Below are 21053 nucleotides of genomic sequence, written 5' to 3' on the forward strand. Positions count from 1 at the left end.
ATGACAGATTTGTACCTTGTCAGCTCAGGGATTTGAACTTGCAACCTTCCGGTTACTAGTCCAACGCTCTAACCACTAGGCTACCCTGATGGATGTTTACTATTTTGACCAGTAGATGTCCTCAATTTGTTACTTTTCCACCAAGTGAAATATCCCTCTTCTTTTAGTTCATAGTGCGATTTTTGAATGTACAGTATTTCAGCACAGTGTTAGACTTCATGTTGGAACAATGTTTCATGTGTTTTTGTAGTCATTAGCTCGTTATTAGTTATCTCGTGAAACTATGTAATAAAACACCTCAATAGCATGGACACATCTTATAATACAAATTCAACTTTACAAGTTTGTTTTTATGAAGTCTGTGTTGATTGAACACCGAACCCTATTGAAGTAATGCTGTAATCATGAAAGAGGAAGTAGCTCTGTGTTATACTATGCTTTGGCATTTCTGTAAACCGCCGCCCTTCCCTTTGCCTTTAAAGGACTATGTACCCTATACTAAATATGGACATGCAGTTTCACAGGATTTCAAAGAATGTCCCAGCCTCACACACCAACTTTCATGATAGGCTAACACTCCATACTGGTACCTGACTGCAAGCCGAGTCTCTAGTCCTCCCTCTTAGCACCAAAATTGATGCCTCTGGTGGCGTCTCAGTGAGAGAGACACCACCTTCGGCCCATGGCCGATATTCTGCAGGCTCCTACACTAGGAAAGACTAATATTCTAAAGGAGATACCATACAACTCGTAGGCTACAAACCCTTTACATCTGTTCTGCTCCGAGGGTATTTTCTTTGAGTGTTCTCCAGCCAGAGGTAACCATGTCCAGGAGGAAGGTTAGGGGACTGACACGAACGGGGCGGCAGGTGAGCGAGGACCCTGATCTGGACAACCTGCTGTCCAACCTGTCCCCTGAGGAGATGGAGGAGCTGGAGAAGGAGGTGTTGGTGATACCGGACCTGGATCCCAACGAGGGAATAGAACAGCCTGCCACTAACGCTGTCCGGGACCGGGATGCTAAGCTGGACAGCCGAGAGCGTCCAGGGAAGCTCAGCCAAAGGGAACAGTCTATTGAGGTATGATAACTGAACATCAAGTCAGTGGAACCTCCACAGTTAATGTGTATTATGTGTGAGACTGAGATGGTCTAAAGTCTGCCTTCTGAGATGCTTTACTACACCATCTGTCACTTTAGGTGTTTATCCTATGTTAATCTACCTGGTTTATCCCTTAACTGATACATCTGTTTAATCTCAGCGATGTTGACAAAACCGATAGTGGTGGAAGTTGATCACATCCTTTCAGATCGGGACTACTTTCAACCCCCTCACATCAGCTCCACCCGTTTCACATAACTGTTATACTATAATAAAACACATTCTGGTTAATAGGACTGGCTTTTGGAAGCCAGAGAAACAAATTACAATTCATAAATGTCTAATAGTTCATTTAGGTTAGTGTTTCTTGAACAGGTATTTTGATGATACTTCTGACATTTATTCCCCTGCCAACGGGACCTTGGAAAAGATTCCAACAGCTCATGCTCCATATAAATCATGCTCCACTGCTGCTAGTTCTAATGCCAGAAAAAAACATTATTGTATACCCTTAAGAGGCTTTCACATTCTTCGCTCAAGTCTCCTTTGGTAAACAGAGGAAATGCTTAAAGATACAGAGATGTCAGATTGTAGTAGCTTTGTAGTTTATAGGTCAAATATTTGTTGTTTTTGTAAGTGACAGCTTTTTGACATAGGGCCCACCAGGTAGGGGGAAACCGAGCCATGAGGTAGCCATTGGAAGTGTATATAAAAAGGCACTTTAGACGATGGAGCCTGGGCCCTGTGCAGCTTCTTAATCCCGGCCTGATGGAATTCCTTGGTTGATTGTTCCTTACCGCCTTTTAAGGACACATCTGCCAGGGCCACAGCCTTGTACAGCAAAACAGACGGAGCAAGGCTCACAAATCAAACACTTAGCTGCTCTGCAAATGTATTTCTGCACTATAAAAGGCTCCCCCATGCACACTGTAAACACATGGTATATAATGTCAAGTTTACATTACATGCTGTGGGATTATATCATAGTTTGTCATACTGTGCTCTCAGGGAGCCAATATGTTATTCTTCATAAATAGCTTTGAAATAAAACCAGATTAGTATTACCAAGACTAATTTTAATATTTAATATTTTTAGAGAATATAAATGAGCAAATGCATGTTTTTGTGTAATCATTGGTAAACAAAGGGTTACAGGGTTACATAATCAAGGATACAGACTGATTTGGATTTGGAGCTGGAGGACAGGCCTGTGATTAATCATCTTAATAGGGCTGTTGCTAGTTGACATCATAGAATGGTGGCCATGCAGGGATGACCATAACAGGCAAGGCACATTGACAAATTACATACACATTAAACACAATATCTGGATTCAAATTGGATGATACCGTAGAAAACTACTGAACAAAAATATAAATGCAACATGCAACAATTAAGAAAGATGTACTGAGTAATAGTTCATAGCAGGAAATCGGTCAATTGAAATAAAATCATTAGGCCCTAATCTATGGATTTCACATGACTGGGTATACAGATATGCATCTGTTGGTCACAGAATCCTTTAAAAAGAAAACCAGTCAGTGTCCACCAGTGACCACCATTTGCCTCATGCAATGCGACATCTCCTTCGCATAGAGTTGATCAGGCTGTTGATTGTGGCCTGTAGAATGTTGTCACATTCCTCTTCAATGGCTGTGCAAAGTTGTTGGATATTGCCAGGAACAGGAACACGCTGTCGTACATGTCAATCCAGAGCATCCCAAACATGCTCAATGGGTGACATGTCTGGTGAGTATGCAGGCCATGGAAGAACTGTGACAGCTTCCAGGAATTGTGTACAGATCCTTGCGACATGGGGCAGTGCCTCAAGACCATTGATAAAATGCAATTGTATTCATTGTCCGTAGCTTATGCCTGCCCATACCATAACCCACCGCCACCATGGGGCACTCTGTTCACAATGTTGACATCAGCAAACCACTCGTCCACACGACGCCATACACGTGGTCTGCGGTTATGAGGTCGGTTGGACTTACTGCCAATTCCACTAAAATGACGTTGGAGGCGGCTTATGGTAGAGAAATTAACATAAAATTATTTGGCAACAGCTCTGGTGGACATTCCTGTAGTCAACATGCCAAATGCACTCTCCCTCAACTTGAGACATCTGTGGCATTGTGTTGTGTGACAAAACTGCACATTTTTTGTGGCTTTTTATTGGCCCCAGCAAAAGGTGCACCTGTGAAATGATCATGCTATTTAATCAGCTTCTTGATATGCCACACCTGTCCAGTGGATGGATTATCTTGGCAAAGAGGAAATGCTCACTAACAGGGATGTAAACATTTGTTCTCCAAGTGTTAGAGAAATACCCTTTTTGTGCATATGGAACATTTCTGGGATATTTTATTTCTGCTCATGAAACATGGGACCAACACTTTAATGATGTGTTTATATTTTTGTTCAGTATATTACTGTTTGAATTGTTGTGTGGATTCTTGAAAGTCTCGTCAATGCGTACAGTATACTATTCAGATTCACTTCACTGTGGAAACATTCCTGTGTAATGTTTCTTCTCCTGCAGGGAGAACCCAAGAAGGAGAGCCGGAAACAAGAGTACCTGAGGAAGATGGGCCTGAGTCAGGAGGAGAAGGAAGGAGGAGGGATCAGGAGGCAATCAAGTATCTCCACTGAACGAGAGAACAAGATGGTGGAGAGAAATAACAAAGGCCCAGACTGTACTAAAGAGGACAGAGCCAGCCTGTCCAGTAGATACAGGAGAGAGGAGAGCAAAGAAAAAGATGTGAAAGAGACCCCTAGAGAAAGCTTCAAAAGAGTTGAGAGTAGCGACACTGACGTGAAAGATACAACTAGAGACAGATTCGGGAAAGGGGAGAGTAGGGACATTGTAGAGAAAGAGGATGCCAAAGAAAGAGATAAAAATGAGGATAGCAAGCTTAAGGAGAAAAGAGACAATAGATTGAGCACCAGTAATAAGACAAAAGAAATGATCTCCAAGTTACAGGAGAAAAAGGAAAAAGAGGAGATCAAGGAGAAAGAAAGAAAGGAGGAGAGTAGGAAAAGAGGTGAAAACAAGACAAGGGGACTTGTGTCAAAGTTGGTGGAAAAGCAAAGTCACATTGAAGAGAGTAAACCAGAAGATAAGAAATCCAGAGTGGAAGAGAAAGACAAGCCCAATAAAGACAAGTTTGACTTGAAACTTGAGCGTCAAAAGTCACCAAAAGAAGAGGAGAGTGGAAGTGAGAAGGAAGATCCTAAGGAGAAAGTGAAAGAAGATGGTAAGGATAATGAGAAAGACATGGTGTTAAAACGTAAGGACAGTATGAAAGCGAAAGATAGGAGTATCACAGATAAGGAAACAGAAGAGAAAAAGGGAAAAGATTTGAATGAAGGACTAAAATCCATCAAGGGTGATGAACAACGTGGGAACTGTGTGGCGAACAAGAGCACACCTAGCAAGCCCAAAGTAGAGGAGGAAGAAGACGAGGACTCCAGCATGTTCGATGACCTCATAGAGCAGGTTCGCAGCAACGACCCCACCATGACCGAGCTCAACGTCAACAACTCTGAGGTCATCAAGGCTAAAACACTCATCCAGTTTGCAGAGGTCTTGAATAAAAACACCCACATTAAGACATTCGCCTTGGCCAACTGCCGTGCTGACGACCATGTGGCCTACGCCATCGCTGGCACCTTGCGCAGCAACACGTCCATCACAAGCATCAACCTGGACTCAAACCTTCTCACCCCCAAGGGTATAATGTCCCTGATCCAGGCCTTGCAGAAAAACACTACACTCACTGAGCTGCGCTTCCACAACCAGAGGCACATCTGTGGGGGCAAGACAGAAATGGAAATGACCAAGATATTGAAAGACAACACCACCCTCCTGAAGCTGGGCTATGGCTTTGAGCTTGCCGGCCCACGCATGACCATGACCAACATCCTGAGCCGTAACATGGACAAGCAGCGACAGCGGCGCCTACAGGAGCAGAAGCTGGCCCAGGCCAATGGTGAGAAGAAAGGGGCGCTGGAGGTCCCCAAAACTGCTGGAGGATTCCTCCGGGGTTCCCCCAAGGCTTCCCCAACACCCTCCCCACATCCCTCACCAATGCCATCGCCGAAGTTGACTCCTAAAAGAGGACGAGGAGGGGGACCTCCTCCACCCCCTCCTCCTGTAGGACCACCCCACCTCCACCGCCCATGCTGGACATAGACTCCCTACGCAACTCCCTGACGCCTGCATCACAGAGGAAGATGGATGATAAGGCCAATAAAGCCGGTGTTAACTCCAGGGACCAACTGCTGGACTCCATTAGGAATGCCAATATGAAGAAACTGAAGAAGGTAAGGTGGGGCAAGGATAAATAGCTGATAGACATAGAAAGAGTTGTAACACATTTATATCCATATACCATCCCCTCTCTTCCTACAGGTTGCGGTACCAAAGCTGTTGCAGTAGTCCTCTGGAATCGAGACCATAACCCAAGAAATAGGAAGGACATAGATCTCACAGGTGGTCTTGAGCGTGGATCAAAACTCCTACACATCCCATGCATAGATAGACACACAGTCTGACCACTGTGCTGCGAGGTTGATAAGGCAGGCAAGCAGAGAATGAACAGATGATTTCTATTGGATGCACGGCTTCCACTGTGCCGTGAGTTCTCTCTAAGCTATACACTGGACCGCAGGGACCCTGTGGAGGGAGTTTTTCAGCAGGACGTGCCCTGAGGTCCTATTTGTCTGCCTTTGTCTGTGTTGATACTTTGCCTGTTATTTGCACTAGATTATGAAGAAGTTCATATGGTATGTGGACAAGCATATGTGGCATGACGTGTACAGTATAATGTGGGGGAGTGGTAACTGAAAAGCAGGTCAAACAGTTTTCTGTAAATTCTATACAAATCTACTTTAACATTCATTGAAAAATTGGACTGTAATTTGACAGTTTATTTATTTGTGGAGGGAATCACCTCGTGGCTTGTGACATATAATTTTGCCAAAACTGCTGATTCTCCATGGTATATTATCAGGGAATTAAAATGGGGTTAGACTTCAACAATTCACAGGGGGAGGAGAGAGGTGGTTTGTAATGTGTGTCGTTGCCAAATCTCAAGACTGACATCTCAGGCAAAGTTTTCACATAAAAAGCAACCTATAATCCCAGTCTTCTTTGAACGATTCAGTATGAAGTTCAGTCTTCTTTGAACGATTCAGTAAGGAAGTTCAGTCTTCTTTGAACGATTCAGTAAGGAAGTTCAGTCTTCTTTGAACGATTCAGTAAGGAAGTTCAGTCTTCTTTGAACGATTCAGTAAGGAAGTTCAGTCTTCTTTGAACGATTCAGTATGAAGTTCAGTCTTTGAACGATTCAGTATGAAGTTCAGTCTTCTTTGAACGATTCAGTATGAAGTTCAGTCTTCTTTGAACGATTCAGTAAGGAAGTTCAGTCTTCTTTGAACGATTCAGTAAGGAAGTTCAGTCTTCTTTGGATGTAAGAATGGTCGCCCTTTTAGTAATAACAACGTTATGTATAAAGCTATTTTCATACATTTTGCTTAAAGTGCAAAAAATAATAATTCTACCAGAAGAAAAAAAACGACACTAACATGTCAGAGCAGCCTTGTTGTCAGAGCAGCCTTGTTGAGCTATGCAATACTAGCTCCCGAGTGGTGCAGCGGTCTAAGGCACTGCATCTCAGTGCTAGAGGTGTCACTACATACCCTGGTTCAATCCCGGGCTGTATCACAACCGGCCGTGATCGGGAGTCCCATAGGGTGGCGCACAATTGGCCCAGCGTCGTCCTGGTTAGGGGAGGATTTGGCCGGGGTAGGCCGTCATTGTAAATCAGAATGTGTTCTTAACCGACTTGCCTAGTTAAATAAAAAGTTAAATAAAATACAAAATAATAATAAATAAAATAAAAACTTTAAAATTGGATGTGATGTTGTACAGAGTGTCTCGCTGCTCTAAAAGTGACTATTGATTATTTGTATGCATAATGTGGTTTCTCTGTCATATTGGACTTCACTAACTTTACTTACAGAGCTTGTGTACCTTTAATAAAATGTACTTATATGTTTGCAATTGAAAGTGTAATATAATCAACTTTATTTTAACAACTTTGCAATGAAGTACAACAAGAATAAAGGTAAAAATACTTTGTCTAACAACAAGATACCGGATGAGGCAATATCTATCCATTATTTGATAGTACAGTACTGATAAAGAAAATGCGAGGGATACTTTTACTGTATTTTGTTTAAATGTTAAACTTCTATTAAAAAATATTTTCCTTTCAGGGGGACATTCCCATTTAAAAAAAATCTTTATACATTTTCTTCTGCTTGAGAAGTATTCAGTAGGCTATGTCTGTCTATTGCTTGGTTGACAGAATCAGGAATAATTTCCAGCATCTATATAAGATATGTTGTCTTGGTAGAGCCCTGTAACCTGCAATGATTTTGAAGCTTTGTGACCGAATGGACCATTCGGTGTGTCATGCCTGAGTATACAATGTCAAATGGATCCTAATAAAATGTTTGCGTACACACACAGAGAGCACTGAAGTGTTCCTTGGGAACAGAAAGCTAATGATCTAATGCACTGTTGTGTGTATACTGTAATGTCAATCTGATTTCCATTTCTGTACACATGGCTGGCGGACAAGACTAAATGGAATGTGAACTTTAGTTGGAGAGTACAGTACAGTACACTCTACAAGTTCTCACCCACAAGATCATGTCCTTCACACAACCAACAAAAGAGAGGGGACTGTCTACTACCAGTGCTTGACTTGGGTGGGAGCTCACTCAAGCGGAGTGCCGGCACCTCAATGTTTCTACTGCTAGAGCTCCTGCACCTCTTATAGAATATTAGCTCAAAAGTGCCTAAATATTAATAGTAGCGGCATCCCAAAGGAGTACCGGCACCTATTTCAGTCCAAGTAGAGCACTGCTACTAGTTCTGACAATATATGAGAAGTTGTGAGATGGCTCCTTTAAGGACATCATGTTCAAGGCAGTGGAAAAGCATTGCTCTCTCCCGGCCAGTGCACTTGGGGTTGAGAGGGATAGCAACAGGTCAGTTTACATCTCGACTGCCTGGCCTAAACCTCTGCATCCATGAAATGCCTATATTTGGTCATTTCTCAATGAGGAGTTGCACTGTGATTCATTCCTTTCTCGTTCCTAGTAATGGGAAGTGGGCCAGCGGTCTGTCTGGCTCTCCCCATGAACGCTGGTCTGATGGGGAGTGGGGTAGGAAGGAATCTGAAAATTATCAGTGTGTGTAATAGCCCAAACAGTGGGCTATTCCTGAAATGATCAGCTTGTGTAATTACACTTTAAAACTTGGGCCATGAGTTTTTCTTTTCCCATATGATCTGACAAGATTGACATTTTAGCAGATGCTCTTATCCAGAGTGAATAGAGCCTTGCTCAAGGGCATGTTGACAGATTGTTCACCTAGTCGTCCCGGGGATTTGAACCGGCAACCTTTTGTTGACTGCTCTTAACCACTAGGCTATATGCCGCTCCAGATTGGATGGAATCTGACCTGTAGGCCTAGAGTCTTTGATGTGATTTTACTGTTTTTTTCCTGGTCAGGTCACGTGCTCAGGAAAAACTTGGGGCACTAATAAATGAAATTAGATTATAAAGAAAGAGTTTGGTCTTTGGGGAGTCTTTAACCAAAAATAGTCTTTGGACAGCTCGATGACAAACTAGTTTTCAGGAAATCAATTAAAATCTTAAAGGGCCAAGAGTTTTTTCTGACCATAATAGGGCCCAGTTTGTCTTGGCTTTCTATAGTTTTACCAAGATAAAACTATAGACAGCACAGTATGAAGCTAGAAACTGCTTCTCCAATTGAAATCCCCGATAGCGATTTCATGGCGACGACACGTTGGCTAGCTAAGCTCATGCGCAGAAATATGTATCTATCTATCCATAGACTGTGGCCGTGTTCGAGAGCATAAAATCCGTAATGTATCTCGGGTAAATTGTGACTGACTGAATGATCTACAAATATTAATGAGTAGTTATTTATGACGCAAGGTGATTTACAGATCAGTCAGCCACCTGCACTGTCGGCTGCAATGTCGAACAAGCCCTATAAAAAGGGTCTAATGGTTGTTCCGCGCCGAACTGCGCAAGTGCAAGTTGTCAAATCAAAGGCACTCCTTCTATATAAAGTTGTTTTTTATTAAAAATGTAAACGTGCCAGTTTGTCACGTTCACGAGATCAAATTTACAAGCCCTTAACCAACAGTGCAGTTCAAGAAGAATTTAAGAAAATATTTACCAAATAAACCAAAGTTAAAAATAAAAATAATAAAAATATAATTAAAATTAACACAATAACATAACAATATCGAGGCTGTATACAGGGGGTACCGGTACCGAGTCAGTGTGCGGGGTACAGGTTAGTTGAGGTAATTTGTACATGTAGGTAGGGGTGAAGTGACAATGCATAGATAATAAACAGCGAATAGCAGCAGAGTACAAAACAAATGGAGAGGGGGCATTTGATGAATTGTTCAGCAGTCTTATGGCTTGGGGGTAGAAGCTGTTAAGGAGCCTTTGGTCCTAGACTTGGCGCTCCGGTACTGCTTGCAGTGTGGTAGCAGAGAAAACACTCTATAACTTGGGTGACTGGAGTCTCTGACAATTTTATGGTGGGCCATATGAACTACCCTCTGTAGCGCCTTACGGTCAGATGCCGAGCAGTTGCGATACCAGGCGGTGATGCAACTGGTCAGGATGCTCCCCATGGTGCAGCTGTAGAACTTTTTGAGGATCTGGGGACCTTTTCAGTTTCCTGAGGGGGAAAAGGTTTTGTCGTGCCCTCTTCACGACTGTCTTGGTGTGTTTGGACCATGATAGTTCGTTGGTGATGTGGGCACCAAGGAACTTAACTCTCGAACTGCTCCACTACTGCCCCGTTGATGTTAATGGGAACCTATTCGGCCCGCCTTTTCCTGTAGTCCACGATCAACTCCTTTGTCTTGCTCACAGTGAGGGAAAGGTTGTTGTCCTGGCACCACACTGCCAGTTCTCTGACTTCCTCCCTATAGGCTGTCTCGTCTTTGATCAGGCCTACCACTGTTGTGTCGTCAGCAAACTTTTTATTTTTTTATTTTTAATATTTTATTTTTGCATTTTCCAATTAAGAACATTCAAAACAAAAGTGAAAAGATATTAGACAACGATAGGACAAAGTAACAGTAACAGACGAGCGTAACAAAAAAAAAGAAGATAATTGTATATACAAACATACAATAAAAAATAATAATAATGAGACATTGGATCATATGGTCACCTGCCGTAGGCTACATATTATACATTACGTGTGAAACATTATGTGAGGATTATATAGAGATTCAATCAATGTGATGTGGGGGGAGATTCTCCATATAGTCAATCAAAGGTTGCCAAATTCTGTAAAATGTCTAACTTATTCCTCAAGCAGTAAGTGATTTTCTCCAGTGGGATACAACTATTAACTTCCGATAGCCACATTGCAACTGGCAGGGAGGAAACTAATTTACATTTCAAGGCGTCGTCAGCAAACTTAATGATAGTTTTGGAGTCGTGTTTGGCCACACAGTCGTGGGTGTACAGGGAGTACAGGAGGGGGCTAAGTACACACCCCTGAGGTGCCCCAGTGTTGAGGATCAATGTGGCAGACGTGTTGTTGCCTACTCTTACCACCTGGGGGCGGCCCGTCAGGAAATCCAGGATCCAGTTATAGAGGGAGGGAGGTGCTAAGTCCCAGGATCCTTAGTTTTGTGATGAGCTTCGTGGGGACCGTGGCGCTGAGCGTTATTGGAGTAATAATATGTTAAACTACATAAGACATTGTCTCAAATATTAGTTGTGCATTTTTAGATTTTAAGAAAATTAACAACTGGGAATCATTTTTCAATTCTCTGATTCGCCTTGTTTGACATTGCATCCGACAGTGCAGGTGACTGCTGACTGACTGATCTACAAATCACATTGCATCATAAATAACGACTCATTATTATTTGTAGATCAGTCCGTCACAATTTACTCATGATACATCACGGGTTTGATGCTATCCGTCTCGGAACAGGCCAGTGACTTCTCAAACCCCTGCCTGGTCTGCTTAGTCTGCTTCGCAAGCGTACCTGGAAGTTTTGCGATGCTGCGCTTCTGGGTTTATAAACTCTGTGATAAAATATTAAATTAAAATGTAATAATGCAATAGCTACATTATTTATTTAGTGATGACGGAGTCGTTTCTCCGGTTGTTGTTGGCAGTTACATCAGGGGAAACAAGCACAGACACAAAGTCAAAAGTGGCTATATAGTAAAACATTTTTTGGTTTTAATTTAAGGTTAGGGTTAGGCATAAGGTTAGTAGTGAGGTTAAGGTTAGGGTTAAAAATCCCATTTTATGAAGAGAAATGGTAGAAATGGGCGTGGTTTGAGACTGTGGTAACTAGTGACGATTGAACGGACCATTGAAATAACAAAATGGAGGAATACGCACGGGAGCCGTGGTGAGTCTTGGTAGCTAGCTAGCTAAAGTGCAAGACAGCTTTACCGGTCTTGTTATTATGGTGTCCTAACATATATAACTTGTTAAAATATACAATCAATATATCGTTCATCAAAACGAATATTTTAAACCCCAAATCGGAAGATATTCAGCTAAACTAACGATGCTAGCTAATTAAATTAGTTATCTAGCTAACGCAGCTAGCAAGCAAGCCATGTTCGTTGTTGGGAAGCACTCTGCAATGACCTTGTTGAGCGTTTAAACGTTGTTGGTGGTAACGACGTTAAAATCGTATAATTTCACGCATACGTTTTGTGATCCACACTTCACCAATTATTCGGATTAGATATTTCCCAAGTTCACGGTTGATAAGTAACTAGCTAGCCCTGCTACGTTACTAGCCTGCTAACTATGGATTGTGGTTGCTCAATCATTTCATAGTGTGTGATGAAATGTCTGCATGCTCCATCCACATGAGAAAGCATAGCTACCTAATACATTAATATATCATATTGTAACGACCCTGGGTTTAAAAGCGCGGAAATCGACTCTGCCGTTCGAGCAGGCTTTTGCGACACAGTCGATAGCGCACTAGGCTAGAAGGTCGAGGGTTCGAGACCTGCTCCCTGCTTGTTTCATTACATTGGTGTCAGAAGTGATCGGACCTTGCATCCACGACAGTGCGCGTGCTTGGCCGGTGAGCGCGTTCCTGTAACACGTAGAGTCGCAAGCTAGCGCGAGGACGCGCTCTTTGAAAGACTGTTTCATTACAATATTAAGTATAATAGTATCTAACTAGCTATCTCACTAAGGTAGCCTAGTGGTTAAAGCGTTGGGCCAGTAACTGAAAGGTTGCTGGATTGAATCTCCGAGCTGACATGGTAAAAATATGTCGTTCTGCCCCTGAACAAGGCAGTTAACCCACTGTTGGGTTAACTGGCTGTCATTGTAAATAAAAATTTGTTCATAACTGACTTGCATAGTTAAAGCTGAAAAAAGGTGATATGCTAGCTAGAAATGGTAAGGACTAGCTAGCTATTAGTAGTTTATGTGCTGCTAGCACAGCTTAGCTACGTTTCAAGCAACTACATTAGCTAATTCAAATGTATTGGTCACATAAACATATTTAGCAGATGTTATTGCGGGTGGAGACCATGCAGTAGTATTTAACGATACACAAATCTAAAAAGTAAAAGTGGAATTAAGAATATTTAAATATTAGGACGAGCAATGTCGGAGTGGTATTGACTGAATATAATAGAATACAGTATATACATATGAGATGAGTAAAGCAGTATGTATCTATGGTTAGCCTACCGGTATCTACTCAGTGTGGCAATCAAAACGTTTTTCATGCATTTTAAATGCACCCTAGCTTTGATCCAAGAGTTTAAAAAAAATTCTGAGTTTTACACTGTGCTGGACTCTCCAGCACAATGTAAAAACTATATTGGTTGCATCAAAGTTAAATGCACCCGTGGTGTGGTTATCTGTGTTTATTGAACACACTGTGTTTTTGCAGTCCGTGGAGAATTGTGGATGACTGTGGAGGTGCTTTCACCATGGGGGCCATTGGAGGAGGGATCTTCCAGGCAGTCAAGGGCTTCAGAAATTCACCTTCAGTATGTAACGCCATGTAAATAAATTCACCCATGTGCAAAATAAAGTTGACAGCTATGTTTGATACAGCCTTTGTAATTTTAAGGAACAGTTACATTTTAACTTGTGAAAATTTTGACAAAGAATTGAGCACTTTGCTGAATGAGTTGAGCATAGTGAGGTGTGGCTCTGGAGAACCCAAGGTGGTATACAGTCGTTCCCCGTCTTGGGTTTTCAGGTGATGGATGGTTTGGAGGACAGCTGGCTCCATGTGAACTACAATCCCAATGCTTTGTTTTAACATTTAGAAACATTGTTAATCCTTGCTGAAGTTACAGTTTGGAAATCTTTGGAACTTTCAAGCGAGAAAGGATGTTTCAAGTAAAACAGTTATACATACTTTGCGCAGTTTAGCAAAGTTGCACCCGACTGTTGCACTACGACACATCCTCTCACCTTGCATTCATATTTCCATTGTTCCATTCCACGTTTCTGTGTTTCTTAAAATAAAGCCGGGTGCAACGTTCCTAAACTGCTTACAGTAAGTGTGCCTTTTGTATTTGACATTTTGTTTCTCGCTTATGAGTTAAGTTCCAAATTTTTCCCTAAACGGTATTGCACATTAGTTCTATTTGCAGCCTTCTGTCATTTGCCACACATGGCTAATGGAGACCTCTAATGGTTCAATGGAATGAAATTGGAGTCATGAAAAGGGGTTAAGTAAGGTGTGACGAATGAGAAGTTTTGATGCATCTTCTTTCTGTTCTCAGGGGATGAGCCACCGATTGAAAGGTAGCATGACTGCCATCAAAACCAGAGCCCCACAGTTGGGGGGTGAGTGCACATTCAAATTGAAACGTATTTGCCATATTTGGTCCTTATTTTATTCTCTGAGTGTAATGCGTTGTTGCTTTCTCTGTCTGAAACCGTGTGGATTCTGTTTTTATTGTAGGTAGCTTTGCAGTATGGGGAGGACTCTTCTCCATGATTGACTGTGGGTTGGTAAAGGTAAGGGAGAAAGAGGACCCCTGGAACTCCATCACAAGCGGGGCCATGACTGGAGCTATCCTCGCAGCAAGAAGTGAGTGATAATTTAACCCTATCAGTCCCAAGACCCCAGCAAAAATTACTTTAATCTGACTTACATTTATCTGCATGTCCAGCCCTTATATTTAGACTCCCAATTAAGTGTTTTACCATTTTCTTTATAGGACAACCAGGGCTACAAGTAGAACAATTTTACATAAATAATTGCATTCATGAGTTTTACTAACAAGTGTCAATAAAAAAAACAAGGTCAAAGCAAAAGCCTGATAAAAATTAATTTAAATGAATGCTTTAAGTACAGATTGTTTGCTCACTGGGAAATTAATATCCAACTAGTCAGTGACAAATTGTTGGAGTTTGTGATGGCAACTGTGAGTTTATTACAGTATTATAGACACTAATATGATATTTTATGTGGATGAACCCCTTCTAATGACTCTTGTGTAGCGTCATAGAGCAAAGCATGTCTCTTCTTTTCATAGATAGATTTTAATAGTTTGTGGTTCAAAACATTCAGACTCTACAGAAATGTTTCTAAAAAGACCCGGCTTTGGGATCCGCCCTTGTCTCACAAACACTGCTTCAAATCAAATCAAATTTTATTTGTCACATACACATGGTTAGCAGATGTTAATGCGAGTGTAGCGAAATGCTTGTGCTTCTAGTTCCGACAATGCAGTGATAACCAACAAGTAATCTAACTAACAATTCCAAAACTACTGTCTTATACACAGTGTAAGGGGATAAGGAATATGTACATAAGGATATATGAATGAGTGATGGTACAGAGCAGCATACAGTAGATGGTATCGAGTACAGTATATACATATGAGATGAGTATGTAGACAAAGTAAACAAAGTGGCATAGTTAAAGTGGCTAGTGACATAAGAATGCAGTCGATGATCTAGAGTACAGTATATACATATGCATATGAGATGAATAGTGTAGGGTAAGTAACATTATATAAGGTAGCATTGTTTAAAGTGGCTAGTGATATATTTACATCATTTCCCATCAATTCCCATTATTAAAGTTATAAAAAAAAATATATAAAAAAAAAAAAGTTATAAAGTTAAATAGCTGCTCTAGCTCAGCTGCCGTTAATCACACATACTTACGCCGGCGTAATGGTGGGACTTATTTGGTTAGTAATTCTTATTTCAAGTCCACAAGCGACAGCATTGCTGTGAAGGACCTTCATATTTTTCTCCATCCCACATCATACTCGAAACAAAACGCACTCGTACGGTATCTTATAAGAACATTTGCACCGTTTGTTCCTTGTTTTAACAGAGCTATGTATTTTCCCATGCTTATTCCCCTGTAAAAAATACCCACTACCCACAATATGTGCATTTCAATTCTGAACATTTGTATAGGCATAGTGTTTTTTCACTCAATGTGCATTCAGAAAGTATTTTGGCTCCTTGATTGTTACATTACAGCCTTGTTAATACATTTTAGAATATTTTTTCCCCCTCATCAATCTACACTCAATATCCTATAACAACGAAGCAAAAACAGGTTTTGGGGAAATTATGCTAATTTAAATAAAAAAAATATGACATTTACATAAGTATTCAGACCTTTTACTCAGTACTATGAAGCAACTTTGGCAGCGATTGCAGCCTCGAGTCTTCTTGGGAATGATGCTACAAGCTTGGCACACCTGTATTTGGGAAGTTTCTCCCATTCTTCTCTGCAGACCCTCTCAAGCTCTGTCAGGTTGGATGGGGAGCGTCACTGCACAGCTATTTTCAGGTCTCCAGAGATGTTCGAGTCTGGGTTCTGGCTGGGCCATTCAAGAACATTCAAAGACTTGTTCCGAAGCCACTCCTGCATTGTCTTGGTTGTGTGCTTAGGGTCTTTGTCCTGTTGGAAGGAGAACCTTCACCCCAGTCAGGCCCTGAACGCTCTGGGGCAGGTTTCATTAAGGATCTCTCTGTACTTTGCTCCGTTCATCTTTCCCTCGATCCTGACTAGTCTCCCAGTCCCTGCCGCTGAAAAACATCCCCACAGCATGATGCTGCTACCACCATGCTTCAACGTAGGGATGGTGCCAGGTTTTCTACAGATGTGACACTTGGCACTCATGCCAAAGAGTTCAATATTGGTTTCATCAGACCAGAGAATCTGGTTTCTCATGGTCTGAAGAGTCCTTTGGGTACCTTTTGGCAAACTCCAAACGGGCTGTCGTGCCTTTTACTGAGGAATGGCTTCTGTCTGGCCACTCTACCATAAAGGCCTGATTGGTGGAGTGCTGCAGAGATGGTTGTCCTTCTGGAAGGTTCTCCCATCTCCACAGAGGAACTCTGGGGCGCTGTCATTGGCCATTGGGTTCTTGGTCACCTCCCTGATCAAGGCCCTTCTCCCCCAGTTGCTCACTTTGGGTGGGCGGCCAGCTCTAGGAAGCGTCTTGGTGCTTCCAAACTTCTTCCATTTAAGAATGATGCAGGCCACTGTGTTCTTGTGATCCTTCAATGCTGCAGACATTTTTTGGTACCCTTCCCCAGATCTGTGCCTCGACACAATCCTGTCTCGGAGCTCTGCTGACAATTCCTTCGACCTCACTGTCAACTGTGGGATCTTATATAGACCGGTGTGTGCCTTTCCAAATCATGTCCAATCAAGTTGTAGCAACATCTCAAGGATCATCAATGGAAATGGGATGCACCAGAGCTCTATTTCAAGTCTCATAGCAAATGGTCTGAATATTTATGTTTTTTGTTTTTAATACATTTGCAAACATTCACTTTGTCATTATGGAGTATTGTGTGTAGATTGATAAGAGGAAGAAAAATATTTAATCCATTTTAGAATCAGGCTGTAACGTAACAAAATGTGGAAAAAGGGAACAGGGTCGGATTTACTTTCACAGTGCACTGTAAATGTTGTGTTTTGGTTTACTGTCAAGGCTAGTCTGTTTTTCTGATTTCTCTACTGTTCTCTTCAGATGGACCTGTGGCCATGGTGGGCTCTGCAGCAATGGGAGGTATACTGTTGGCGTTGATAGAGGGTGCTGGGATCCTGCTTACTAGATTTGCTTCATCACAGTTCCCAACTGGTGAGTGTCACTGAGCTATGCTATAGATGATTCTCAGGGCTGCAATGAAGGCTTATAGCGAATTCAAATGACTGCCCAGTTGTCTTTTCAATAGATTATCCCTGATCTCACCTCTTCTCCTCTTTATACAGGTCCCCAGTTTGCTGAGGAGCCAGCCCCCATGCCTGCCCCATCCTTTGGAGGAGACTACAGACAGTACCAGTGAGAGGTCTCAGTCTCTAGGCCTTTTTGAATTCCTTGCTGAAGTTACACTGGGGAAATGGAGGAAAAATACTACACAATAGGCAATTGCACCTAACATTATGGACTTGGTCAGAACTAAAGGGCAAATTCACACTTTCTTCCCCCGGAGCCATGTACAGATTTGCCTTTCACCATCCTCCGTCTTGACAGTTGTGCGTAGTTCACCCTACATTGATTAAAATATCTGAACTGGAGACGAGGGAAAAGTTTGGTTTGTTCAATCTTACATGCATGTAATACCCTACCCTGCAAGTGTGCCAGACACTGGAGCTGATGTTGAGCCAAGGGCACTGCCATGGCTATGTCAATATCAACTCAAAGATGGACCCTTCCAAACTTGTATAATGTTTTTCGTATGTGTGTGTATATATAGGCTTTCCTGCATGCATTTGATATGTTTTGCTTATTTGCCTTGTTGTTCATCATATCCTGTGCTTGTGCTCGCCATTTTGTAAATTTAAAATGTAAGTGGGCATTTTATGAATTGCTTTTATTGAATGGTATAAAAGGCAATCAATTCATTATGCTGTCCCTGAAATCTTAGGTTTTATAGTGACTTTTTTTGTTTGTTGTAGTTGATAATTATATTATTTTATAAATTTACACCAAGAGGCACAAACTACTGCTGGCAAATGATGTTTGAGACAGAAGGATGATGAACAGGACAAACCTCACTAGTTACTCAATGCAAGGGGTTGATACAACGTATCTGTATGACAGATTGAATTACACAAGTATAAAATTGTTAAAATACAATCTTTTGTAGCTTTTATTTAACCTTCAAATGATCAGAGTGCAACTTCATGAGTATGCTCATCGTGTGGCTTGTGCAGCTACTCTTCCTGGGGTCCGTACAAATCATGAAACGTGACATAAAACAAAAAATATAAAGACCTATTCTAGGCCGTCTTTTATATTCAGTAGTGTCTAGGCTCAGTTACATACAGTAAACACTGAGTGCACAAAAGATTAGACATCTGCTATGAGACTGACCAGGTGAAAGCTATGAACCCTTATTGATGTCACTTCAATCAGTGTAGATGAAGGGGAGGAGAGAGGTTAAAGAAGGATTTTTAAGCCTTGACAATTTTTTTAAACCTTTATTTAACTTGGCAAGTCAGTTGACTACTAGGGTAGCCTAGTGGTTAGAGCGTTGGACTAGTAACTGAAAGGTTGCAAGTTCAAATCCCCGAGCTGACAAGGTACAAATCTGTTGTTCTGCCCCTGAACAGGCAGTTAACCCACTGTTCCTAGGCCGTCATTGAAAATAAGAATTTGTTCTTAACTGACTTGCCTAATAAAATAAAGGTTAAATTAAAAATGTTTTCTGTAAGTCTTCATATGTTTTCACACACTGTTGCTGGTATTTTGGCCCATTCCTCCATGCAGATCTCCTCTAGGGCAGTGATGTTTTAGGGCTGTTGCTGGGCAACACGGACTTTCAACTCCCTCCAAAGATTTTCTATGGGGTTGAGATCTGGAGACTGGCTAGGCCACTCCAGGACCTTGAAATGCTTCTTACGAAGCCACTCCTTCGTTGCCCGGGCGGTGTGTTTGGGATCATTGTCATGCTGAAAGACCAAGCTACATTTCATCTTCAATGCCCTTGCTGATGGAAGGAGGTTTTCACTCAAAATCTCACGATACATGGCCCCATTCATTCTTTCTTTTACATGGATCAGTCGTCCTGGTCTTTTTGCAGAAAAACAGCCCCAAAGCATGATGTTTCCACCCCCATGCTTCACAGTAGGTATGGTGTTCTTTGGATGCAACTCAGCAATCTTTGTCCTCCAAACACGACGAGTTGGGTTTTTACCAAAAAGTTATATTTTGGTTTCATCTGACCATATGACATTCTCCCAATCTTCTTCTGGATCATCCAAATGCTCTCTAGCAAACATCAGACGGGCCTGGACATATACTGGCTTAAGCAGGGGGACACGTCTGGCACTGCAGGATTTGAGTCCCTGGTGGCGTAGTGTGTTACTGATGGTAGGCTTTGTTACTTTGGTCCCAGATCTCTGCAGGTCATTCACTAGGTCCCCCCCGTGTGGTTCTGGGATTTTTGCTCACCGTTCTGGTGATAATTTTGACCCCACGGGGTGAGATCTTGCGTGGAGCCCCAGATCGAGGGAGATTATCAGTGTTCTTGTATGTCTTCCATTTCCTAATAATTGCTCCCACAGTTGATTTCTTCAAACCAAGCTGCTTACCTATTGCAGATTCAGTCTTCCCAGCCTGGTGCAGGTCTACAATTTTGTTTCTGGTGTCCTTTGACAGCTCTTTGGTCTTGGCCATAGTGGAGTTTGGAGTGTGACTGTTTGAGGTTGTGGACAGGTGTCTTTTATACTGATAACAAGTTCAAACAGGTGCCATTAATACAGGTAACGAGCGGAGGACAGAGGAGCCTCTTGAAGAAGAAGTTACAGGTCTGTGAGAGCCAGAAATCTTGCTTGTTTGTAGGTGACCAAATACTTATTTTCCACCATAATTTGCAAATAAATTCATTAAAAATCCTACAATGTGATTTTCTGGATTTTTTTCTCCTCATTTTGTCTGTCATAGTTGAAGTGTACCTATGATGAAACTTACATACCTCTCTCATCTTTTTAAGTGGGAGAACTTGCACAATTGGTGGCTGACTAAATACTTTTTTTGCCCCACTGTACATAATGTTTTGTACACTCAGTATATATGTCAATACACACATATACACAAAATATTTAGGTCAAATAGGGGATTGCGTTGTGCCGTGAGGTGTTACTTTATCTGTCTTTGAAAGCCAGGTTTGCCGTTCACTTGAGCAATCTGAGATGGGAGTTCCGTGCAATCATGGCTCTATAATACTGTACGTTTCCTTGAATTCGTTTGAGATTTGTGGACTGTGTAAAGAACCCTGGTGGCATGTCTTGTGGGGTAGGTGTGTGTCAGTGTTGTAAGTTGACTGCAAACTATTTGGAATTTTCAACACATTGTTTCTTAGAAAAACAAGAAGCGACGCAGTCGATTGGCATGCATAGTATTGATATTGGCCTTCTGATTACAATGAAGACCAATACATGCTGCCCTGTTCTAGGCCAGCAACAGTTTTCTAGGTCTTTCTTTGCAGCACCTAACCATATGACTAGGCAATAATCAGGATAAGATCAAACTAGAGCCTGCAAAACTTGATTTGTGGTGTGTGGTGTCAAAAAAGCAAAGCATCTCTTTATCAAGGACAAACTTCTCTCCATCTTTACAACCAATATGTTTTGACCATGACAGTTTACATTCCTAGGTAACACCAAGTCATTTAGTCTCCTCAACTTCCTCAACAGTCACATTATTCATTATGAGATTCAGATGAGGTCTAGAACTTAGGGAATGTTTTGTACCAAATACAGTGTTTTAGAGATGTCCAGGGCCAGTTTATTACTGGCCACCCAGGGACTGACTGCAACTCTTTGTTTAGGGTTGCAGTGATTTCGCTAGCTGTGGTTGCTGATGTGT

At 41.8% G+C, this 21053-nt stretch overlaps 2 protein-coding genes across 2 annotated transcripts; both read left to right on the forward strand.

Moving 5' to 3' along the window:
• Positions 1–553: 553 nt before the first annotated feature.
• On the forward strand, positions 554–7638 carry LOC115143472 (leiomodin-1-like). The gene is given in 4 exon segments (XM_029683934.2): positions 554–1079; positions 3646–5263; positions 5266–5429; positions 5518–7638. Coding segments are annotated over 4 exon segments (2064 nt in total). The 5' UTR covers positions 554–824; the 3' UTR covers positions 5545–7638.
• Positions 7639–11502: 3864 nt separating this feature from the next.
• Positions 11503–18320, forward strand: LOC115143473 (mitochondrial import inner membrane translocase subunit Tim17-A-like). Its single transcript, XM_029683935.2, has 6 exons — positions 11503–11611; positions 13133–13232; positions 13980–14043; positions 14162–14290; positions 17211–17321; positions 17453–18320. Exons 1-6 carry the CDS (start codon positions 11586–11588, stop codon positions 17524–17526), a joined length of 504 nt encoding a protein of 167 aa, XP_029539795.1. The 5' UTR covers positions 11503–11585; the 3' UTR covers positions 17527–18320.
• The last annotated feature ends 2733 nt before the right edge of the window (positions 18321–21053 follow it).

The sequence above is a fragment of the Oncorhynchus nerka genome, linkage group LG15 (genome assembly GCF_034236695.1).
Source record: "Oncorhynchus nerka isolate Pitt River linkage group LG15, Oner_Uvic_2.0, whole genome shotgun sequence".
NCBI classification, from domain to species: Eukaryota; Metazoa; Chordata; class Actinopteri; order Salmoniformes; family Salmonidae; genus Oncorhynchus; species Oncorhynchus nerka.